Genomic DNA, 25779 nt, shown 5'->3' with positions numbered 1-25779 from the left:
AGCACCAGGGAATGGGACTGAGGTGAGTATGTGGTGTTTTTTTTTTCTTTTTCTCGTGATTGGTTTATTTTGGTGGCCATCGGGAGGCTATGGGGGTGTGACATGGGGCGACATGGCGCTGCACACATGGGGCGACATGGCGCTGCACACATGGGGCGACATGGCGCTGCACACATGGGGCGACATGGCGCTGCACACATGGGGCGACATGGCGCTGCACACATGGGGCGACATGGCGCTGCACACATGGGGCGACATGGCGCTGCACACATGGGGCGACATGGCGCTGCACACATGGGGCGACATGGCGCTGCACACATGGGGCGACATGGCGCTGCACACATGGGGGGTGACATGGGGCACATGGTGTTGCATATGGAGGCGACATGCTTCACATGGAATGGCTATGGGGTGCGACATGCAGTGTATATAGGGAGGCTGTGCGGGGCTCATGCCGCATATGGGGGAGGCTGTGTGGGGCTCATACGATATATAAGGGGATGTCAGCATTCTTAATTCTGCTCAATATTAAGTTATACAATGAATATTAATACAATTATCAATATAATAATTATAATATATCAGTATTAAAATTGAGCAGAATTAATTTCGGCCTATTGGTTCGGCCCTCCACAATGGTCGCAGTCTCTCATGTGCCCCCCCCGGGGAAATTAATTGCCCACCCCTGCTCTAGATGGTAAAACAAACCTTTAGAATATAGTAGTGCCCTCTTCTCATGTAATAATGTTCCCTGTGTGCCCCTCTGACACTCACAATAACCAGAGTGCCCCTATAACAATAAGTGCCCACTTAACATTCAGTAATGTCCCGAGTCTCCCCCCTGTTGAGCTCCGCTCTCCGCAGTATGATGCTCTCTTAGGCTGATTTCACATTTGCGTCTGTGCACGCAGTGATTCATCCCCATAGATCCACATGCGTACATATATTTAACATGGTGTACACAAGGACATGCGTTTGCATGCTTTTGAGTACATACAGTATGCGTAGTTTGGCGGTGTGCAGCAGGGCGCGGCGAACACAACATGTTGCATTTTTGGAGGCGTCAAATATTGCGCAATCATCTGCATATGGACGACTGCAGATGATTGCGTAAAAAAACCCAAAAAACTATTACGGTCTATGGGAACGCATTGGTACGCAAGGACATGCGTACGCATGTGTTCGAAACGCAATGAGTACTTCACACTGATCATGTCCAGGAAACGATGTTACCACCTGCAGAATCACTGATGCATAAAAGGGGGTGTGACTGGTTCTCACCTGGTGCTGCCATCTGTCCTGGTGCTGCCGCTGGCGTCTCTCCTGATGCTGCCATCTGTCCTGGTGCTGGCGTCTCTCCTGGTGCTGCAGTCCTGGTGAGGACAACAGTGGCTATGTATGAATAGAACCTTTGAAAATGTCTCTCTCAATTTTTTTTTCTGTTCCTTTAGACTGGTTGTCTCCTGGCGCTGCCATCTGTCCTGGTGCTGCCGTCTGTCCTTGTCCTGTGCTGACTGGTGTGCTGTTGGACTACTAACTGTTATGTAAGTAATGGTGTCCATTTTTTTTTTTTTTTTTGGGGGGGGCTACATTGTGCTTGGCTCTTAACAAGTTTAAATTTTCTTTTTTACTTTTCTGTAGTTTTTCACTTGACTGCTGCCTTAACTGCTTCCCAGGGTGGAAATGACACTGATTATGTAATCACAGCTGCTATACTGATGGGTATGTGTTGACTGGCAATACTATACCTGTGTTAAATCATGTAATTTCTTTACGTGTATCTTCCACTGATGAAGAGCAGGAGCAGACGAGAGGAAAAGAATATTCACAGGGTTGTCGGGCTCATGTGTCTCAGGAGGAGCGACGTGGTGTAAGTATTCTTTTCATCAGAGCAGTAATTGATTTTTGATTCATTTTTACTTAAGAGTTGTTTTATTGGATCTATAGGTTCCACAACAGGAAGAAGCCAAACAGGACATTGAAAATGAGCAACTAATTCACCTTGTGCAAGAGGGAGTGCCGTTATGGGACACCCGTGATCGTCAGCTCTCCGACATTGCTGTGATTCGACAACTCTGGGAAGAAGTGGCCAGATCGCTGCTGCATGATTGGGACCGTGCCACACCAGGTACGGCCGGTTTCACACGTCAGTGTCTCCGGTACGTGTAGTGACAGTTTTCTCACGTACCAGAGACACTGACACACGTAGACCCATTCAAATGAATGGGTCTATGCACATGTCTGTGTGTTTTCACGGACCGTGTGTCCGTGTTGAAAACGCGTAGACATGTCCGTTTTTCTCCGGCAGCACGGTCCGCAAAGCGTCCCGCACACGGAGAACAGTGTGCACTCTCCTCCGTGTGCACATACCGCGGTAGGAGAGACAGCGTTACAGTAAGCGCTGTCCCCTGCGTGTGGTGCTGAAGCCGGCATTCATCCCTTCTCTCCTGCTTGGCTGAAAGCAGTGCTAGCAGGAGACCCTTCTCTCCAATGCAAGATCAAGTTTTTTTTTGTTTATTCATCGCATATTCATCACCTTAATGAGCATTCATCCCTTCTCTCCTGCTCAGCTGAAAGCAGCGCTAGCAGAAGAGCAGGGATGAAAGATCAAGTTTTTTTTTTTGTTTAAATTAAAGTTTGGGGTCACCTCTCACCTCCCACCCGACCCCTGCGCGCCCGCCCGCTTGAAGAGAAATACTCACCCAACTCCCGCGATGCCTGCTCTCAGCGCCGGCAGCTCGTCCTGTGTGAGCGGTCACGTGGTACCGCTCATTAAGGTGATGAATAAACAAAAAAAAACTTGATCTTGCATTGGAGAGAAGGGTCTCCTGCTAGCACTGCTTTCAGCCAAGCAGGAGAGAAGGGATGAATGCCGGCTTCAGCACCACACGCAGGGGACAGCGCTTAATGTAGCGTTGTCTCTCCTACCGCGGTATGTGCACATGGAGGAGAGTGCACACTGTTCTCCGTGTGCGGAACGCTTTGCGGACCGTGCTGCCGGAGAAAAACGGACATGTCTACGTGTTTTCAACACGGACACACGGTCCGTGAAAACACGCAGGCATGTACATACACCCATTCATTTGAATGGGTCTACGTGTGTCAGTGTCTCTGGTACGTGAGAAAACTCACTACACGTACCGGAGAAACTGGCGTGTGAAACCGGCCGTACGCGGCGTGGCACGATCCCAATCATGCAGCAGCGATCTGGCCACTTTGCACATGCGGATGATACCTTGCGGACTTAAACGCTAACGTGAACCTAGCCTTTTACAGTGTTATGTGTTCTCAGTTTATAGTACCCATCGCAGTATATTGACCCCTTAGTAGCCCCGAAACTGTTTGATGGCCCTAACACTGTATGATCGCCCCCACACTGATGGCCCCCCTCATTGTATGATGGCCCCCTAAATAGCCCCCATATAGCATAATGCACCCCATAGTCCTCCATACAGTATACTGCACACCTCATAGGCCTATGTATGGTATAATACTCTCCATAGGCCACCATACAGTATAATGCACTCCTCATAGCCCTCCATATATTGTAATACACTCCTAATAGGCCTTCTTAATAGTATAGTGCACGCTCCATAGTCCTCCATATAGTATATTACATTCCTCATAGTCCTCCATATAGTATAATACACTCCCCATAGGCCTCCATATAGTATACTGCACAGTCCATAGTGCTCCATATAGTATAATGCACTCCACATAGTCCTCCATATACAGTAGTACAATATATTCCTCAATACAGTATAATTAACTCCCCATTGTCCTCCATGTAGTATACTGCATTCCTATACACCCCAATACAATTAACCATAGCATAGCTTCCGTTGTGCCTCTCAGAGCATGGGGACCAGGGTGACAGCCCCCTCTGCCTCCTCCCCGGTGGCTACGGTGCTGCTGGTTACGATGCTGAAATTGGTTTTGTATTTGTCCAGTTTCTTATTCAGGGCTGAAATTGGTTTCTTATTTGTCAGACAAAACTAAAAACATTACAATAATGAAATACAATGCAGCGAGGTGCCCTGATGTGAATACACATAAAAACTGCTACAAAATGAAAAAACTGGCACAAAAATGGCCAAAGTGTGCACCGAAGGGCATTATTGAAAGGATTCAATGACTTTGGGTCACTGATCTCACACAAGCATCGCTATGTATGTATGTATGTATGTATGTATTGGTGGTGTGAGATCAGTGGCCCAAAGTCATTTAACTCCTGTAAAACACTAAAGAAGTTGTCCGCTACTTGGCCAACTTCTTCTCATTCCCCTCACTGAGCTGCAATTAAAAAATTAAAGCCTATACTCTCCTCCCGTGCCTGCACTGTTCCTGCATGGTCGGCATAGTTCTCCTACGGCTCCCATGCTGTTGTTATGTAACGTCCCCAATCAAAGCTGGTGTCGCTGTCTCTGCTTTCGGAGAAATCGAGCAAGAACTGGATTTCCTTTTCATGTTCCATTTGTCTGAAGGCAGAGACAGTGACGCCAGTGCTGATTGGGCACCAGCAATCACTTGTCACAACACTGTATGAGAGTCTCGGGGGAGAGCGAGTGCAGACACCATGGAAACGGCGCCGGAACGGGAGATGAGTATAGGGTTTATTATTATAATCGGGGCCAAACTAATCAAGAAGGGGTTGTCCTATTGGACGCTGCCTCTGGCCCAGCCAAATAGACCTTCTTACATTTCAGGCCCAGAAACCATTATTAGGCATGTAAGTATCCTAGTAACTAGGCCGCCCCATACTATCGAGTACTTTGGGTCGGAGGGCATTGTGCCGAACTCTGTCACACCTTCTTAGAAGCCATGTTTGTTTTTGGCAGCAGCAAGTGGTTAAACTGCCAGGGTTTCGTTGTAGCCTCCCCTGTGCCATCTTAGCAGGGTAAATCTATGTTCTGGGGCCCAAAAGAGTAAAACAAATGTTTGTGTAAAAAAAAATATATATTTTTTTTTCTGGTGTTTTTCCTGTAATATAGGACATTCTAAGGCCAGAAATAAATCCCATAAAACACTGTACATGGAGACTTTGTGATCAGATCATTTCTGTCTGCGGTGTTTGTGCAAACAAAAAAAGCTTTTATAAAAGCCTCAAACTTCTGTGTGTGACTCAGATACAGTGGGGCAAAAAAGTATTTAGTCAGTCAGCAATAGTGCAAGTTCCACCACTTAAAAAGATGAGAGGCGTCTGTAATTTACATCATAGGTAGACCTCAACTATGGGAGACAAACTGAGAAAAAAAAATACAGAAAATCACATTGTCTGTTTTTTTATCATTTTATTTGCATATTATGGTGGAAAATAAGTATTTGGTCAGAAACAAAATTTCATCTCAATACTTTGTAATATATCCTTTGTTTGCAATGACAGAGGTCAAACGTTTTCTGTAAGTCTTCACAAGGCCCATTCCTCCATGCAGATCTCCTCTAGAGCAGTGATGTTTTTGGCTTTTCGCTTGGCAACACGGACTTTCAACTCCCTCCAAAGGTTTTCTATAGGGTTGAGATCTGGAGACTGGCTAGGCCACTCCAGGACCTTGAAATGCTTCTTACAAAGCCACTCCTTCGTTGCCCTGGCGGTGTGCTTTGGATCATTGTCATGTTGAAAGACCCAGCCACGTTTCATCTTCAATGCCCTTGCTGATGGAAGGAGGTTTGCACTCAAAATCTCACGATACATGGCCCCATTCATTCTTTCATGTACCCGGATCAGTCGTCCTGGCCCCTTTGCAGAGAAACAGCCCCAAAGCATGATGTTTCCACCACCATGCTTTACAGTAGGTATGGTGTTTGATGGATGCAACTCAGTATTCTTTTTCCTCCAAACACGACAAGTTGTGTTTCTACCAAACAGTTCCAGTTTGGTTTCATCAGACCATAGGACATTCTCCCAAAACTCCTCTGGATCATCCAAATGCTCTCTAGCAAACTTCAGACGGACCCGGACATGTACTGGCTTAAGCAGTGGGACACGTCTGGCACTGCAGGATCTGAGTCCATGGTGGCGTAGTGTGTTACTTATGGTAGGCCTTGTTACATTGGTCCCAGCTCTCTGCAGTTCATTCACTAGGTTGGGGTCGGGGTGGGATTTTGCGAGGAGCCCCAGATCGAGGGAGATTATCAGTGGTCTTGTAGGTCTTCCATTTTCTAATTATTGCTCCCACTGTTGATTTCTTCACTCCAAGCTGGTTGGCTATTGCAGATTCAGTCTTCCCAGCCTGGTGCAGGGCTACAATTTTGTTTCTGGTGTCCTTTGACAGCTCTTTGGTCTTCACCATAGTGGAGTTTGGAGTCAGACTGTTTGAGGGTGTGCACAGGTGTCTTTTTATACTGATAACAAGTTTAAACAGGTGCCATTACTACAGGTAATGAGGGGAGGCAAGAGGAGACTCTTAAAGAAGTTACAGGTCTGTGAGAGCCAGAAATCTTGATTGTTTGTTTCTGACCAAATACTTATTTTCCACCATAATATGCAAATAAAATGTTAAAAAAACAGACAATGTGATTTTCTGGATTTTTTTGCTCAGTTTGTCTCCCATAGTTGAGGTCTACCTATGATGTAAATTACAGACGCCTCATCTTTTTAAGTGGTGGAACTTGCACTATTGCTGACTGACTAAATACTTTTTTGCCCCACTGTATGAGATCTAACGTGATGGACCTCGCCCTATCCTGGATCTCCTCATAGCTTTCCAACCGCACATTCAGGGTCTCCAACTCCCACACTACTTCCTCATTCCACCCACTCTCTGTTGAAGTCCCAGAGTGTCTATCAGCCATAACCTCCTTCTTCTCCTCTCGCTTCCTCAAACTGTGTGGACAAACTCCTCATTAGTGATGAGCGAATATACCGTATATACTCGAGTATAAGCCGACCCGAGTATAAGCCGACCCCCCTAATTTTGCCACAAAAAACTGGGAAAACTTATTGACTCGAGTATAAGCCTAGGGTGGAAAATGCAGCAGCTACCGGTGAATTTCAAAAATAAAAATAGATGCTTCATACCGTTCATTATGGCCCCATAGCTGTGCCATATAGTGCTCTGCACCGTTCATTATTGCCCCATAGCTGTGCCATATAGTGCTCTGCACCATTATTGCCCCATAGCTGTGCCATAGAGTGCTCTGCACCATTATTGCCCCATAGCTGTGCCATATAGTGCTCCGCACCGTCCATTATTGCCCCATAGCTGTGCCATACAGTGCTCTGCACCATTATTGCCCCATAGCTGTGCCATATAGTGCTCTGCACCGTCCATTATTGCCCCATAGCTGTGCCATACAGTGCTCTGCACCATTATTGCCCCATAGCTGTGCCATACAGTGCTCTGCACCATTATTGCCCCATAGCTGTGCCATACAGTGCTCTGCACCATTATTGCCCCATAGCTGTGCCATATAGTGCTCTGCACCATTATTGCCCCATAGCTGTGCCATATAGTGCTCTGCACCATTATTGCCCCATAGCTGTGCCATACAGTGCTCTGCACCATTATTGCCCCATAGCTGTGCCATATAGTGCTCTGCACCATTATTGCCCCATAGCTGTGCTGCTGCTGCTGCAATAAAAATAATAAAACACATACTCACCTGTCTTGCTTGCAGCTCCTCGGCGCCATCTTCCCGGCGTCTCTCCGCACTGACTGATCAGGCAGAGGGCGGCGCGCACACTATATGCGTCATCGCGCCCTCTGACCTGCACAGTCAGTGAGGAGAGCGAGACGCCGGGAAGATGGAGACAGCGCCCGGCGTGTGGAACGAGGACAGGTGAATATGCGATACTTACCTGCTCCCGGCGTCCCGCTCCTTCCCCCGGACAGCTGGTCTTCGGTGCCGCAGCCTCTTCCTCTGTCAGCGGTCACCGGCACCGCTGATTAGAGAAATGAATTATGCGGCTCCGCCCCTATGGGAGGTGGAGCCGCCTATTCATTTCTCTAATGAGCGGTCCCACGTGACCGCTGAACAGGGGAAGAGCTGCTGCACCCGGAGACCGTGTGACAGGCAGGGGGAGCGCCAGGATCGCCGGGACTAGGTAAGTATGCCTCAGCGCCCTCTCCCCCTCACCCGCCGACCGTGACTCGAGTATAAGCCGAGGGGGCACTTTCAGCCCAAAAATTTGGGCTGAAAATCTCGGCTTATACTCGAGTATATACGGTACTCGTTATTCGAGATTTCCCGAGCACGCTCGTGTGTCCTCTGAGTATATTTTAGTGTTCGGAGATTTAGTTTTCATCGCAGCAGCTGAATGATTTACATCTGTTAGCCAGCATAAGTACATGTAGGGGTTGCTAGGGAATCCCTACATGTAATCATGCTCGCTAAGAAATGTAAATCATTCAGGTGTGGTAATGAAAGCTAAATCTCAAAGCACTTAAAAATACTCGGAGGACACCCAAGCTTCCTCGGGAAATCTCGAGTAATGAGTATATTCGCTCATCACTACTCATCATCTTTCTTCCATCTCACAGATTTCCTTACCTGACCTATCTATCACAATTAACGATATCACGCTTTCCCCCGTACCTGATGCCTCGGAGTAACCCTTGACTCTGCCCTGTCCTTCAAATGGTACATCCAAGCTCTTTCCACCTCCTGTCACCTTCAGCTCAAAAATATCTCCAGAATCCGTGCTGTCCTCAACCGACAACCTACTAAAATTGTTGTACATGCCCTCATCATCTCCCGCCTCGACTACTGAAACCTCCCTGCTAACAACTTTGCACCTCTCCAGTCCATCCTTAACTCTGCTGTCTGACTAATTTATCTCTCTCCTCGCTACTCCTCCACTTCCCCCTTCTGCAAATCTCTTCACTGGCTCCCTTCAGCGTATCCAGTTCAAATTACTAATACTGACCTACAAAGCCATCCATAAACTGTCTCCTCCATATATCTCTGAACTAATTTCCCAATATCTTCCCTCACGTAATCTCTGGAACTCCCAAGACCTCCTTCTCTCGTCCACACTTATTCGCTCTTCAGCCTCCAAGATTTCTCCCGAATATCCCCCGTCCTCTGGAATTCTTTGCCCCAACACGTCCAACTATCAACCACATTTGGATCCTTCAGAGGGAACCTGAAAACCCACCTCTTCAGGAAAGCCTACAGCCTGCAATGACCCCCCCTGCCTCCTCATCACTACCTGGGCTACCGCCTCACCAACACCAGAGCTGCTGCAACCATCAACCTATTGTCTTCTTCTCCACCATCCTGTAGAATGTAAGCCCGGAAGGGCAGGGTCCTCGCCCCTCTATATCAATCTGTAATTATTGTTTTGCTTACTGTAAGTGATATCTGTAATTTTGTATGTAACCCCTTCTCATGTACAGCGCCATGGAATCAATGGTGCTATATAAATAAATAATAATAAATAGAAGGTTACAGTGCGGGAAAGATGGGAAACATTCATATAGATGGCCGGTGGTGATGGAGTCAGTGACGGACTCTGGCCAAATATGTTTCTAGAGCCGTAGTAGAAGATGAAGATGTCGTCCTCATCATGAAGTAGTTATTTCTCATGTCACGTGTAATGAATATCTCCTGCAGTATTGCTAATGCCGATTCCATTGTCGTAAATGAGACTAGAATTAGCGTTATGGAAGATGAGTCTATGAGAAACGTATTCAGCTGCCGACTCCGAGGAAGAAACTGCTTGTTGTCTGTGGTGTAAAATATTCAGGTTTTATTAGTAGAAGTAGAGAAGAAAACTAAATACTGTAATTGTATTATTACACAGGATTTTTATGATGTTACATCGGCTCATCTTCTCATTCAGGTCTCTACAATATCAGATCCTCTCAGTGAAGACCTTTTATATAAGAGAATTTTCCTGATTTACCCATCAAAGATGGATATGGACAGAGACAAGATGGCGGAGAGGATATTACACCTCACCCTAGAGATCCTCTTCCGGCTTACTGGGAAGGTGAGAGATTCTGATGACGTCACATTACATCATTCTTATCTATGGGAATAACAGATGGGCAGAACTGGAGAGGTGAGGACTCTGGAAATGTCTACACTGAAATTTATGAATGTGTCTCTCCATAACCAGTATTATACAATAGTGAAGAAGACCTCTAGTGAGCGCTGTCAGGAACCTGTGTCTGAGGGATGGGGAAGACCCTTGAGCCCAATCACGGTGCCTCCACCTCACCTGATACATGAGGACATCAATGACCAGAAGATCCTAGAACTCACCTACAAGATGATTGAGCTGCTGACTGGAGAGGTGACACTGCTGGGAATGCTGGGACATTATACAGTAACGCTATGAAGGGATCGGGGGATGATGGTATCATTGTGTGTGTCAGGTTCCTATAAAGTGTCAGGATGTCGCCGTCTATTTCTCCATGGAAGAGTGGGAGTATTTAGCAGGACATAAAGATGTGTACAAGAAAGTCATGATGGAGGTTCCCCAGCCCCTCACATCACCAGGTAATAGACAGGACTAAATACACACGGCCTATAATTTTCTGTATGTAAAGAATTAATTCAGTCCCTGTATGTGTTTCCTCCAGTTCTATCCAGTAAGATGAGAGCACCAGAGAGATGTCCCCATCCTCTTCTTCCACAGGACTGTAAGCAAGAAGATCCCAATGTTCCTCAGGATCATCAGGTAGATGGAGATAAGGTGCCATGAGATCTCCCCTATTATATATAGATGGCTGTGAAGGTCTTGTGCTCAGTCTTGTTTTATTCACCAGTATTATGTTTTATACTTGTGTAATGAGAATGGTGCAGATGGCATGCAGGGCTGCCACCAGGAATTTCAGGGCCCTATACTGGCAAAACTTTCGGGCCCCCTTGGGACTCCGCCCAGTCTACACCCCCCAGCTCCACTTCCAACTCTCGAACAGTCTCACTGCCCACTCATAGAAAAAATCTACATCTGTATCTGTATAATGCATCCCATAGTCATATATAGTTGAATAATGCAGCCCCATAGCAGTACAATGCATCCCCTTAGGCGTATAATGCACCCCCATAGTAGTATAATGCACCTCATAGTATAATGCACCCCCATAGTGGTATAATGTACTCTGTAGTATAATGCAGCCCCATAATAGTATAATGCACCCCCATAATAGTACAATGCACCCCCATAGTAGTAGAATGCACCTCATACTATAATGCAGCCCTGTAGTATAATGCACTCCCATAGTGGTATAATGCACTCCGTAATATAATACAGCCCCATAATAGTATAATGCACCCCCATAGTAGTATAATGCAGCCTCTTACTGTAGCTTTACAAAAAAAAGTTTATCCTAACCTGGCTGAGGTCCAGCGGTGTCCTCCATCTGATACATCTTAGGCGCATACCATCATATGAGAGTGACATTTTATGTCGGCAACATGTCCACTGACATCAGCTGCCAGCTTGTGATCTCCTGCAAGGCAATAGATTTTAACTTGCCGTGCGTCGTCAGTTGAGCCGCTGGGGCCCATAGAGGAGAGGCAGCCTGCTGCGGGCCTCCTCTGCTCGCCAGGCCCTATACGCCAGTAAGGGCAGTAATGCTCTGATGGTGGAACCAATGGCAGGATTAGAGCTGATCGTAGTTGTGACTATTACTATGTTTATTTCAGGGTGAAGATCTGACCCATATTAATACTACAGAGACATATGAGAGAGGTGGTGAGCGGTGTAAAGAAGAGATTCCTACATGTGACTACCCAGGTGAGTAGTAACCATTAGGCTACTTTCACACTAGCGTCGAGCACTGCACGTCGCTATGCGTCGTTTTGTAGAAAAAACGCATCCTGCAAAATGGCTTGCAGGATGCGTTTTTTCTCCATTGACTTGCATTAGCGACGCAGTCCATTTTTTGTTCCTAATCAGGGCCCAATTTTTCGAACCTGACGTGTGTCACTTTGTGGCGATAACTTTGAAATTCTTCACAAAGGATAATAGGAAACAAGTGGAGTTTACAAATTATTTTCCAACTTCTCTTGAATCTGACAATACTCTATATACAGTTGTACACTACTGTCTGGGTACATGGCAGGGTTAAGAAGCTATTTAGCTATTTGAATGCAGATCTTGCTGAAATAGTTTGGAGATACAATGTATTGGGGGCAATGTTCGTGGTCACCTGGCAGCTCAAAAGATGTCCACTATGAAAAGACTTGGCGCGATCTACTCCATTTTACAGATCCCAGGGATTGCCTTGTTCATCATACTTTAACCCTTCTACACGGGTCTGTACCTAGACAGAGACCCCTAGGCTTTGGCCATGGTGTTACTTTCTGTTCTGTGATGCAAAAATAATCAGGTAGCCGGGTCAGTACCAGGAGAGCAGAGAAAATACAAAATCAGAAGACACGAGTAGTCGGTAAGTGGGCCGAGGTCACAACAGGAAACAAATAAACAAGCCGGGAGCTGAGTACAGAGGAGTTAACCAGAGGAGAAGGCTGTATCTGACAGCGTCCAGCAATATGGTTTGAGCTTTAGTAGGGTGTGGTGCTTTCCAGCTGGCTGGAGCAGGAAGCTGGACAACACACACCCATAATGCCAGACTGGATGGTACTACAAATCGCAGGCACCCTAATCATAATGGCAGGACAGAGCCTGCGTTGCCCAGAGCTTCTGGTTTCGATGTCTCTTCCATTACCAGTGCTGCTTGTAGAATGAAGAAAGTCGTACTTGGTAACAGAACCAGATGTCACAGGAGCAGATCCCAGAGAAGATAGGAGATACCATATGCAGAAGCCCTAATATGAGAAAATGGCAGAAAACCAGAGCTGTAGAAATCCCCATAAATTGACTTAATTTTGGAAATTATAACCCTCAGAGGATTAATCTATTGGAGTAGTGACTATGTTGACGCCAGAGCCACTTTCCACAAATTAGCACGCAGTGGATGTTGGAGAGTGAAAATTGCAAATATGCCATTTTAGTACCCAACACACAGTGCCCAGATTGTGCTGCAGGAGACACACATATCATAAATTAAGTGGGTTCTTCTCACTATAGTAATGCCAACTACATGGATGCTAAATGTGGTTTGGGCATACGGTGTTATGATCCTTAGTGGTTGAGGATCACAAATTACTCCAGCAAGGTAACTAAAATAGGACAAGCTCTAGGGAGGTGGAAAACTGGACTGACCGCAAATCTGAACCTATCCAAACACACTAGAGGTAGCCGGTGAACGTGCCTAAAATTCCTAGACGTCTCGAGCCAGCCTGAGGAACTAACTACCCCTAGAGAGAAAGAAAGACCTCTCTTGCCTCCAGAGAAATAATCCCCAAAGATATAGAAGCCCCCAACAGATAATAACGGTTAGGTAAGAGGAAGGCACATACACAGGGGTGAAAGCAGATTCAGCAAATGAGGCCCACTAATACTAGATAGCAGAAAATAGAAAAGGGATCTTATGCGGTCAGTAAAAAACCCTTACAAAAATATCCACACTGAGATTTCAAAAACCCCCGCACCAACTAACGGTGTGGGGGGAGAAACTCAGTCCCCTTGAGCAACCAGCAAGCACAGAAATCACATTTTAGCAAGCTGGACAAAAAAACATGATGAACGCTGATAATCAGAAAAATGAACAAACAAGAACTTAGCTTGACTTGGAGAGACTGGGAGCAAGGTAGTCACAAGGAATCTGAAGAGCACTGAATACATTGATAGCAGGCAAGGAACTGAGTATCCAGGTGAGTTAAATAGGAAACCAGCCAAGGATAACGAACCAGCTGATGCAGCCAACCTGCAGAAAGACAACACTACACAGTACCGCTTGTGACCACCAGAGGGAGCCCAAAAATAGAGTTCACAACAGTACCCCCCCCCTTGAGGAGGGGTCACCGAACCCTCATCAAAACCCCCAGGGCGATCAGGATGAGCCGCGTGGAAGGCACGAACCAAATCGGCCGCATGAACATCAGAGGCGACAACCCAGGAATTATCCTCCTGACCATAGCCCTTCCACTTTACCAAATACTGAAGTCTCCGTCTAGAGATACGAGAATCCAAAATCTTCTCCACCACGTACTCCAATTCGCCCTCGACCAGCACCGGAGCAGGAGGCTCAACAGAAGGAACCACAGGTACCACATACCTCCGCAACAAAGACCTATGGAACACATTATGGATGGCAAACGATGCTGGGAGATCCAAACGAAAAGACACTGGGTTAAGGATTTCCAAGATCTTATAAGGACCGATGAAGTGAGGCTTGAATTTAGGAGAGGAGACCTTCATAGGAACATACCGAGAAGACAGCCACACCAAATCCCCAACACGAAGTCGGGGACCCACACCGCGGCGGCGGTTGGCAAAGCGCTGAGCCTTCTCCTGTGACAGCTTCAGATTGTCCACCACATGCTTCCAAATCTGCTGCAACCTATCCACCACAGAATCCACCCCAGGACAGTCAGAAGACTCAACCTGACCCGAGGAAAAACGAGGATGGAAACCAGAATTGCAGAAAAAAGGCGAAACCAAGGTAGCAGAACTAGCCCGATTATTAAGGGCAAACTCGGCCAATGGCAAAAAAGTCACCCAATCATCCTGATCAGCAGAAACAAAACATCTCAAATAAGTTTCCAACGTCTGATTAGTTCGCTCGGCTTGGCCATTAGTCTGAGGATGGAAGGCCGACGAAAAAGACAAATCAATGCCCATCTTAGCACAAAAAGTTTGCCAAAACCTGGACACAAACTGGGATCCTCTCAGACACAATATTTTCAGGAATGCCGTGCAAGCGAACCACATTCTGAAAAAATAGAGGAACCAAATCGGAGGAGGAAGGCAACTTAGGCAAGGGCACCAAATGGACCATCTTGGAAAAACGATCACACACCACCCAGATGACAGACATTTTCTGAGATACTGGAAGATCCGAAATAAAATCCATGGAAATGTGCGTCCAAGGCCTTTTCGGGACAGGCAAAGGCAAAAGCAAACCGCTGGCACGAGAACAGCAAGGCTTAGCTCGAGCACAAATCCCACAAGACTGCACAAAGGAACGCACATCCCGCGACAAGGAAGGCCACCAGAAGGACCTAGCCACCAAATCTCTGGTACCAAAAATCCCAGGATGACCCGCCAACACCGAAGAATGAACCTCGGAAATAACTCTGCTGGTCCATCTATCCGGGACAAACAGTCTCTCTGGTGGACAACGGTCAGGTCTATCCGCCTGAAATTTCTGCAGCACTCCTCGCAAATCTGGAGAAATGGCAGACAAAATCACTCCCTCTCTGAGAATACCAGCCGGCTCAGAAACTCCCGGAGAGTCAGGCAAAAAGCTCCTAGAAAGTGCATCAGCCTTCACGTTCTTCGAACCAGGCAGGTATGAGACCACGAAGTTGAAACGGGAGAAAAACAACGACCAACGAGCCTGTCTAGGATTCAGGCGCTTGGCAGATTCGAGGTAAATCAGATTTTTGTGATCAGTGAGGACCACCACACGATGTTTAGCTCCTTCGAGCCAATGTCGCCACTCCTCAAATGCCCACTTCATAGCCAACTACTCCCGATTACCAACATCATAATTTCGCTCGGCAGGCGAAAATTTTCTAGAAAAGAAAGCACATGGCTTCATCACAGAGCCATCAGAGCTTCTCTGCGACAAAACAGCCCCTGCTCCAATCTCAGAAGCATCAACCTCGACCTGGAAGGGGAGAGAGACATCTGGCTGACATAAGACTGGAGCTGAAGAAAACCGGTGCTTCAGCTCCCGAAAGGCCTCCACGGCTGCAGGAGACCAATTAGTCACATCAGAACCCTTCTTGGTCAAATGCGTCAAAGGTTTAACCACGCTAGAAAAATTAGCGATGAAACGACGGTAAAAATTAGCAAAACCCAAGAACTTCTGAAGACTCTTAACAGACGTGGGCTGAGTCCAGTCATGAATAGCCTGGACCTTGACTGGGTCCATCTCCACAGTAGAAGGAGAAAAAATAAAACCCAAAAAGGAGACCTTCTGTACTCCGAAGAGGCATTTTGAGCCCTTCACAAATAAAGCATTAGCACGCAGGACCTGAAACACCATCCTGACCTGCTTCACATGGGACTCCCAATCATCAGAAAAGACCAAAATATCATCCAGATAAACAATCATAAATTTATCCAGATATTCTCGGAAGATGTCATGCATGAAGGACTGAAACACAGAAGGAGCATTAGAGAGTCCAAAAGGCATCACTAAGTACTCAAAATGGCCTTCGGGCGTATTAAATGCTGTTTTCCATTCATCTCCCTGCTTAATGCGCACAAGGTTATACGCACCACGGAGATCTATCTTGGTGAACCAACTGGCACCCTTAATCCGAGCAAACAAATCAGACAATAGTGGCAAAGGATACTGAAATTTGACTGTGATTTTATTCAGAAGACGATAATCTATACAAGGACTCAAAGAACCGTCCTTCTTGGCCACAAAAAAAAATCCTGCACCAAGAGGGGTAGAGGATGGGCGAATATGTCCCTTCTCCAAAGACTCCTTTATATAACTCCGCATCGCGGCATGCTCTGGTATAGACAAATTAAAAAGTCGTCCCTTAGGGAATTTACTACCAGGAATTAAATTTATAGCACAGTCACAATCCCTATGAGGGGGCAGGGCACTGGACCTGGGCTCATCAAATACATCCTGGTAGTCAGACAAAAACTCAGGGACCTCAGAAGGAGTGGAAGAAGCAATAGACACCAACGGAGTATCGCCATGAATTCCCTGACAACCCCAACTTGACACAGACATAGCTTTCCAATCTAAAACTGGATTATGAGCCTGCAGCCATGGCAGACCCAAAACGACAACATCATGCAAATTATGCAGAACAAGAAAGCGAATCACCTCCTGATGTACGGGAGTCATGCACATGGTCATTTGCGTCCAATACTGAGGTTTATTCTCAGCCAATGGCGTAGCATCAATTCCCCTCAGAGGAATAGGAAATTCCAAAGGCTCCAGGACAACACCACAGCGCCTGGCAAACGACAAATCCATCAGATTCAGGGCAGCACCCGAATCCACAAAAGCCATAACCGGGTAGGATGACAAAGAACAAATCAAAGTAACAGACAAAATAAATTTAGGCTGTATAGTACCAATGGTGACAGGTTTAGCGATTTTTTTGTAAGCGTTTAGAGCATGCTGAGATAACATGAGTAGAATCACCACAGTAAAAGCACAACCCATTTTGACATCTATGACTTTGTCGCTCAATTCTGGTCAGAGTTCGGTCACATTGCATAGACTCAGGTCTCTGTTCAGAAAATACCGCCAAAGGATGAGCAGATTTGCGCTCCCGCAAACGCCGATCAACCTGAATGGCCAAAGCCATAGAATCACTCAGACTTGTAGGGGTGGGAAACCCCACCATAACATTCTTAACGGCATCAGAAAGACCTTCTCTGAAATTTGCAGCCAGGGCACACTCATTCCATTGAGTAAGCACCGACCATTTCCGAAATTTTTGACAATACACCTCTGCTTCATCCTGACCCTGAGAGATAGCCAGCAACGCTTTTTCTGCCTGATTCTCAAGATTAGGCTCCTCATAAAGTAGTCCAAGAGCCAGAAAAAATGCATCTACATTAAGCAATGCAGGATCTCCTGGCGCCAGAGAGAAAGCCCAATCCTGAGGGTCGCCACGCAACAAGGAGATAACAATTTTAACTTGCTGAGCGGAATCACCAGAGGAACGAGGTCTCAGTGATAGAAATAACTTACAATTATTCTTAAAATTTAGAAACCTAGATTTATCTCCAGAAAACAACTCAGGAATGGGTATCTTTGGTTCTGACATAGGGCTATGAATAACAAAATCCTGAATACTTTGCACCCGTGTAGTAAGATGATCCACACTAGAAGTCAGAGTCTGAACATTCATGTCTGCAGCTGAGCTCAAAACCACCCAAAGTTCAAGGGGATGAAAGAAGCTAAACAGACTGCAGCAAAGGAAAAGCGGGAGGAAAAAAAAAAATGTACTCAGGTCGTCTTTTTATCCCACTTCTGCGATGCATTAAACACTTTTTGGCCTGCTATACTGTTATGATCCTTAGTGGTTGAGGATCACAAATTACTCCAGCTAAGTAACAAACATAGGACAAGCTCTAGGGAGGTGGCAAACTGGACTGACCACAAATCTGAACCTATCCAAACACACTAGAAGTAGCCGGTGAACGTGCCTAAAAATCCTAGACGTCTCGAGCCAGCCTAAGGAACTAACTACCCCTAGAGAGAAAGAAAGACCTCTCTTGCCTCCAGAGAAATAATCCCCAAAGATATAGAAGCCCCCAGCAAATAATAACGGTGAGGTAAGAGGAAGGCACATACACAGGGGTGAAACAGATTCAGCAAATGAGGCCCACTAATACTAGATAGCAGAAAATAGAAAAGGGAATCTATGCGGTCAGTAAAAAACCCTTACAAAATATCCACTCTGAGATTTCAAGAACCCCCACACCAACTAACGGTGTGGGGGGAGAAACTCAGTCCCCTAGAGCAACCAGCAAGCGAGGAAATCACATTTTAGCGAGCTGGACTAAAAACATAGTGAACGCTGATAATCAATGATCAAACAAAAACTTAGCTTGTCTTGGAGAAACTGGGAGCAAGGTAGACACAAGGAATCTGAAGAGCACTGAATACATTGATAGCAGGTAAGGAACTGAGTATCCAGGTGAGCTAAATAGGAAACCAACCAAGGATAACGAACCAGCTGATGCTGCCAACCTGCAGAAAGACAACACTACACAGTACCGCTTGTGACCATTAGAGGGAGCCCAAAAATAGAGTTCACAACAGAACACCATTCCTACTGTAAAGCACCAAGGTGGATCGCTGATGTTTTAGGGATGTGCGAGCTACAAAGGCACAGGAAACTTGGTCAAAGTTGAAGGAAAGATGAATGCAGCACATTATCAGCAAATACTGGAGGCAAATTTGCAATCATCAGCCCGGAAGCTGTGCATGGGACATACTTGGACACTCCAACATGACAACGATCCAAAACACAAGGACAAGTCAACCTGTCATTGGCTACAGCAGAACAAAGTGAAGGTCCTTGAGTGGCCATCTCAGTCTTCTGACCTCAATATCATTGAGCCATTCTGGGGAGATCTCAAGAGCGCAGTTCATGCTAGACAGCCCAGGAATTCACAGGAACTGGAGGCTTTTTGCCAAACACAGTGGGCAGCTTTACCATCTGAGAAAATAAAGAACCTCATCCACAACTACCACAAAAGACTTCATGCTGTCATTGATGTTAGAGGGGCAATACACGGTATTAAGAAATGGGGTATGTAAACTTTTGATCAGGGTCATTTGGATATTTTAGGTGTTCATTATGATTTAACGAGAGAAAACAAAGTAGTTTGACAATATATGGCTTCACCCAACCACTAACCATGAGTGGAGAGAAAGTTTGGGTGTTATCATTCATATTCTCTGAAAAAAGGCCAAGAAAGCAAAAATTCTGATGGGGTTTGTAAACTTTTGAGCACAACTGTAGTATGCAATTGCTCAAAAAAAGGTTTTTGGTTCGAATTAGGTGCTGTGAAGAAACCAGATTGTATCTTAATTTCCCAGACAACCATGTTTTTGTAAACCAAAAAGAACTGATTTTTTATCTGTATATTGGCTTGTGAATTTAAGTGTTTATGTCTGGTGGATCAAGAAGACAGACTTGCCAACTGATATACTATCTAACATACTGTGTAAGTCTGTAAGGGTATGTGCACACGTTCAGGATTTCTTGCAGAAATTTCCTGAAGAAAACCGGAAATTTTCTGCAAGAAATCCGCATTTTTTTTTTTGCGTTTTTTTAGCATTCTGCAAGCGTAATTAGCTTGCAGAATGCTAAAGTTTTCCAAGCGATCTGTAGCATCGCTTGGAAAACTGACTGACAGGTTGGTCACACTTGTCAAACATAGCGTTTGACAAGTGTGACCAACTTTTTACTATAGATGCAGCTTATGCAGCATCTATAGTAAAAGATAGAATGTTTAAAAATAATAAAAAAAATAAAAAAATGCTTATACTCACCCAGACATCTCCTCACCGGCGTCCGGCTCCTCTTCCTATAGCTGGTCTGTGCGCACAGGACCTTCCGTGACGTCACGGTCACGTGAGCGGTCACATGACCGCTCACGACCAATCACAGGACAGTGACGTCATCGGCAGGTCTTTCGCCGCACACCAGCTACAGGAACCGAACGGCAGCGTGCAGTGGAGGCGGGAAGACATCGAGGGTGAGTATAGGACTGTTTTTTATTTTAATTCTTATTTTTTGACCACTTATATGGTGCCCAGTGCGTGGAGGAGAGTCTCCTCTCCTCCACCCTGGGTACCAACCGCACATAATCTGCTTACTTCCCGCATGGTGTGCACAGCCCCGTGCGGGAAGTAAGCAGATCAATGGACCCCTAGGTGTGCGGAATCCCCTGCAATTCCGCATTTTAATGAACATGTTGCTTTTTTTTCCGCGATGCGATTTTTTCGCGGAAAAAAAGGCTACATTTGCACAAAAAATGCGGAATACACTTAAAATAATAGGAGGCATATGTAAGCGTTTTTTTCGCGTTTTTATCACGTTTTTATAGCGAAAAAACGCGAAAAATACTGAACGTGTGCACATGGCCTAATAGTGACTGTACATAGGGTGTGTTAAGCTTTGTTTACTGATGTGTGCTGATATGCTAATAGTGCATTATATTCTGGAACCAGCTTGGTAACTTCGAAAGCAGAGAGGGAAAGACTACAAATGGATTGAATGGATCTCATCACCATTGTTTACCTTATCTTGATGTTGGTCTGAAGGACCCTGGGTAATTCTAAAAATAGCTTACAGGCCTTGGGTATAAAAGAGACTTCTTTTCTTCTGGTAGGAGACTCTCCATGATCTTAGCTGAGGGTCTGTCGGACCCGGCTGAAGAACACAGGACTGCTCTCGGATATCTCCCTACGCTTGTAGTTACCTTCTCTCTGTGTGCATACCACAGATGGAGTAGTGACCCTGTGAGCTCTGACATAATATCTACCATTATCTCGGTGAGTCAGCGGAAGGGTGAGGCCCTGTAATGTGCACCATCTTGGGATAATTGCTGGGATTGTTCTGTTTGCTATTGTGTGTTGTGGTTCAATAAAGTACTGCCACACTGTTTTACCTTAACCCTGTGTTGTCTGTGTAGTGTATTGCCCACCGGGAGATAGAGCGGGTGTTCAGTGGTATGAGCCCTGGTCCATGCAGTCTTGCTAAAGACAGCCGGGCCAGCGGACGAGATGACCCACTGACCCCGTTCCTCCACAGGTGCATAGACATTAATTATACTCATTTCCCCTTCATTGCCTTCTAATTTAACAGTATGTATCACCCTTCTGTATCCCGCTCTACCTGTTTGACTTTGTATGGAAGCTTTTTGTGCAATAATATTAACGCTCCTGATTTTCTCCCCTCTCCTTCAGATCCGTATACCTCCCCACCCACAATTTTTTCATTTTGAAAATGTCTTCATTTCTCAAATGTGTTTCCTGTATTAAGGCAATATCTGCTTTCCACTTCTTTAAATGCCTTAAGACCTGCATTCTTTTTGTTGGGGCTCCGAGCTGGGTTACATATTACACAACTACACCAAATGTTTCCTATTTAATTCCGTCCTACATTGTACTCCGGCATGTCTTCCCCTACAGCAAACACCCCCTTGCCCAATAACAACAAAAATAACAACAACCTAATCTTTTCTCTCCACTTCATTTCTTGTGGTTTCAGCCCAGTTATTACTATGGTGAGGGGATGAAATCTGCCGGGGCTTTGTGGCGCTCTCTTCTCTCTCTCCTTTGCAGCCAGAACAGGAAGTCAGATTATTTACTTTATATGCAACAATAGAAATAATAACACCCAGAAGTTCATCTCCTGGACTAATTCCAATAGCTGGGGTCTCATTTTTACCTCCAACATCAGCAATTCTAGTATAGACTTCCTGGACCTCACGATATTCCTCTATGAATATCGCATTCTCACAAGAAGATTCTTTAACCCCTTCACCCCGAAGTCTGTTTTCACCTTCCTGACCAGGCCAATTTTTACAATTCTGACCAGTGTCACTTTATGAAGTAATAACTCTGGAACGTTTCAACCAATCCCAGTGATTCTGAGTCTGTTATCTCGTGACAGATTGCACTTTATGATAGTTGTAAAATTTCTTTGATATGACTTGCGTTTATTTGTGAAAAAAATTGAAATTTGGCTAAAATTTTGAAAATTTCTCTATTTTCAAACTTAATTTTTATGCCCTTAAGTCGTGTTGCACAAAATAGTTAATAAATAACATTTCCCTCATGTTTACTTTACATTAGCACAACTTTGGAAACATATTTTTTTGGTTAGGAAGTTGTAAGGGTTAAAAGTTGACCAGCGATTTCTAATTTTTACAACAAAATTTGCAAAACCATTTTTTTAGGGACAACCTCATATTTTAAATGACTTTGAGGGGTCTATATAAGAGAACATACCCAGAAATGACACCATTCTAAAAACTAAAACCCTCAAGATACGCAAAACCACATTCAAGAAGTTTATTAACCCTTCAGGTGCTTCACATTAATTTTTGTAATCTGGAAGGAAGAAATAAACATTTGCTTTTCTTTCACAAATATTTTCCTTTAGACCTAATTTTTGTTTTACTTTTGCAAGTGTAGCAGGAGAAAATTGACTATACATTTTGTTGTGCAATTTCTCCTGAGCGTGCCGATAGCCCACATGTGGGAGAAATCTACTGTTTGGGCACACAGCAGGGCTCAGAAGGGAAGGCGCGCCATTTCACTTTTTGATTGTAAAATTTGCTCTCATAATTAGCAGATGCCATGTCATGTTTGGAGAGCCCCTGATGTGCCTAAACAGAGGAAACCCCAACAAGTGACACCATTTTGGAAACTAGACCCCTGAAGGAACTTATCTAGATGTGTGTTGAGCACCTTGAACCCACAAGTGCTTCACAGAAGTTTATAAAGTTAAGACATGAAAATTAAAAAAATCAGATTTTTCCCAGATAAATCTTTTTAGCTCCAAATTTTGCATTTTCATAAGGGTATCAAGAGAAATTGCTTCATACAATTTGTTGTGCAATTTCTCCTGAGTGCGCAGATACCCAATATGTGGAGAAAAACAAATGTTTAGGTGCATTACAGGGCTTGTAAGGGAAATAGCTCCATTTCAATTTTTGAATGTAAAATATGCTGCAATAATTAGAGGTTGCCATGTCGCGTTTGAGGAGCCCCTGATGTGCCTAAACAGTGGAAACCTCCAACAAGTGACACCATTTTTTTAAACTAGACCCATTAGGGAACTTATCTAGATGTGTATTGAGCACCTTGAACTCCCCGATGCTTCACAGAAGTTTGTAGCGTTGATCCGTGAAAATAAAAAAAATCACATTTTTCTCACAAAAATCTTTTTTAGCTACTTTTTTATTTTCACAAGGGTAAAAAGAGAAAATTAACTCAAAAGATTGTTGTGCATTGTGCAATTTCTCCTGAGTTCACCGATACCTCATATGTGGTCGAAAACTACTTTTGAGGCACAGTGCAAAGCTCAGAAGGGAAGTAGCGACATATTACAGAGCAGATTTTGCTGCATTTGTTTGAGGGTGCCATGTCACATTGATAGAGCCCTTGAGGTGCCAGAACAGCAGAACCCCCATAAGTGACCCCATTTTACCAATTAAATCTCTTAATTCATCTAGGGGTGCAGTGATTATATTGACACCACAGATGTGTCACATACTTTACCATTGGGCAGTGAAGAAAACATAATTTAAATTTTTGTGTTAGCCCCAAGTTTTACATTTTCACACTGGGAAATGGGTAAAAATGGCACCAGAATTTGTCCCACAGTTTATGCTGAATGTAGAAATACCCCGTATGTTGCTGTACAGTACTACTTTGCCATACGGAGTGACTCGGTAGGGACGAAGCGCTATTTGCCTCCTGGAGCGCAGATTTTCCTAGACTAGTTTGCGGATTCCATATAAAGAGCCCCTACGGGCTAGAAAAGCAGAATCCCTCCTCAAGTGACCACATTTTGGAAATTAGAACCCTTTGGGAATTTATCTACAGATATAGTGATGATTTTGACTCCATGGGTGTTTTCCAGAAACAGACAGCAGTGTCTGGATGTTGCTGAGTGAAAATTGCAAACTGCCGTTGTAGTGACCAGTACACTGTAGTGACCAGTACATTGCAGTCACCCGTACGTTATGCCCAGCTCATGCTTCTGGGGACACGCACCTGTAAATTAGGCAGGCTCTCATCACTACAGAAATGGCAAACATGTGGGCACTAAATGTCGTTTAGGCACATTGGGGCTCAGAAGGGAGGGGGCATTCGGATTTGGGAACGGAGAATTTGCTGAATTTCTTTTGGCAAGTGAGGAGCCATTTCGCTTTTCCAGAGCCTTTGTGATACCGGTAATGTGGAAGCCCCCTATATTTCCATTAACAGATGACAGATCTGAGTAGGGACTTGCTTTTATTGGGAACTAGGGTTGAGCGAAACAGATCGTTCATTTTCATAAGTCGCCGACTTTTGGCAAAGTCGGCGTCTCGTGAAACCGAGCCGATCCCTGTGTGGGGTCGGCCATGCGGTACGCGACTTTCGCGAGAAAGTCGCGTTTCGATGACGCTAAAAGCTCCATTTCTCAGCCAATGAAGGTGGACGCAGAGTGTGGGCAGCGTGATGACATAGTTCTCAGTCCCCACCATCTTAGAGAAGGGCATTGCAGTGATTGGCTTGCTTTCTGCGGCGTCACAGGGGCTATAAAGGGGCGTTCCCGCCGACCGCCATCTTACTGCTGCTGCTCTGAGCGTAGGGAGAGGTTGCTGCCGCTTCTTCAGAAGCAGGGATAGTGATAGGCAGGGTACATAAAGCTACAAACCGCTTGTGCTGTAGCGATTTCCACTGTCCAACACCACCTTTTGTTTGCAGGGACAGTGGAAGCTAAATTTTTTTTCCTCAGCGCTGTCGCTCATTGGGCTGCCCTAGAAGGCTCCCTGACCCTGATAGCTGCGTTGCTGTGTGTGTACGACGCTGTGCAAACCAACTGCTTTTTTCAAAGCACAAATCCTGTTTTTCCTTCCTTTCTGCACAGCTATCTTGTGTGTTTGTCCACACTTTTGTGTGCAGCAGTCCTTTTTATAGCTGCCTGCCATACTTTTCTGAGATTACTGCAGGGAGATAAATATTGGCAAGTCTGCCTCTGTGCCATTGCTGTGGGTGGCATCTCTCTCTCATTGTGTGCCACAGAAAACCAGTGTGTAATACTTGGCCATTTTTTTTTTTTTTGCTAAATTCTCCCTTTCCAAAAAAAAAATTAGTGGGAGATAAATATTGGCAAGTCTGCCTCCGTGCCATTGCTGTGGGTGGCATCTGTCTCTCATTGTGTGCCACCGAAAACCAGTGTGTGATAATTGGCCATTTTTTTTGTTTTTGGGTACATTCTCCCTTTTCAAAAAAAAATAATTAGTGGGAGATAAATATTGGCAAGTCTGCCTCCGTGCCAGTCCTGTGTGTGGCATCTGTCTCTCATTGTGTGCCACCGAAAAACACTGTGTGATACTTGGCCATTTTTTTTTTTTTCTAAATTCTCCCTTTTCAAAAAAAAAAATTAGTGGGAGATAAATATTGGCAAGTCTGCCTCCGTGCCATTGCTGTGGGTGGCATCTCTCTCTCATTATGTGCCACCGAAAAACACTGTGTGATACTTGGCCATTTTTATTTTTTTTTCTAAATTCTCCCTTTTCAAAAAAAAAAAATTAGT

At 45.1% G+C, this 25779-nt stretch overlaps 2 protein-coding genes across 2 annotated transcripts in view; one reads left to right on the top strand and one right to left on the bottom strand.

Moving 5' to 3' along the window:
* The window catches only part of LOC143768035 (oocyte zinc finger protein XlCOF8.4-like), a 118298-nt gene that overhangs the window by 50123 nt on the left and 42396 nt on the right, over positions 1 to 25779 (bottom strand). The gene's annotated exons all lie outside the window — the stretch shown is intronic.
* LOC143768040 (gastrula zinc finger protein XlCGF66.1-like) lies at positions 1737 to 21135 on the top strand. The gene is made up of 7 exons (XM_077256698.1): positions 1737 to 1870; positions 9785 to 9934; positions 10064 to 10240; positions 10323 to 10446; positions 10530 to 10627; positions 11599 to 11689; positions 20855 to 21135. Exons 2-7 carry the CDS (start codon positions 9857 to 9859, stop codon positions 20866 to 20868), a joined length of 582 nt encoding a protein of 193 aa, XP_077112813.1. The 5' UTR covers positions 1737 to 1870; positions 9785 to 9856; the 3' UTR covers positions 20869 to 21135.

Source organism: Ranitomeya variabilis, chromosome 4 (genome assembly GCF_051348905.1).
Source record: "Ranitomeya variabilis isolate aRanVar5 chromosome 4, aRanVar5.hap1, whole genome shotgun sequence".
Classification (NCBI taxonomy): domain Eukaryota; kingdom Metazoa; phylum Chordata; class Amphibia; order Anura; family Dendrobatidae; genus Ranitomeya; species Ranitomeya variabilis.
This window is presented reverse-complemented; position numbering and strand designations above follow the sequence as displayed.

Excerpts from the sequence above, each read along its gene's own strand:
- LOC143768040 (XM_077256698.1), top strand. The coding sequence starts at position 9,857 with ATGGATATGGACAGAGACAAGATGGCGGAGAGGATATTACACCTCACC. Across the intron at positions 10,241-10,322 it reads TTGAGCTGCTGACTGGAGAG|GTTCCTATAAAGTGTCAGGA; the intron begins GTGACACTGCTG and ends TGTGTGTGTCAG. Across the intron at positions 10,628-11,598 it reads ATGTTCCTCAGGATCATCAG|GGTGAAGATCTGACCCATAT; the intron begins GTAGATGGAGAT and ends TGTTTATTTCAG.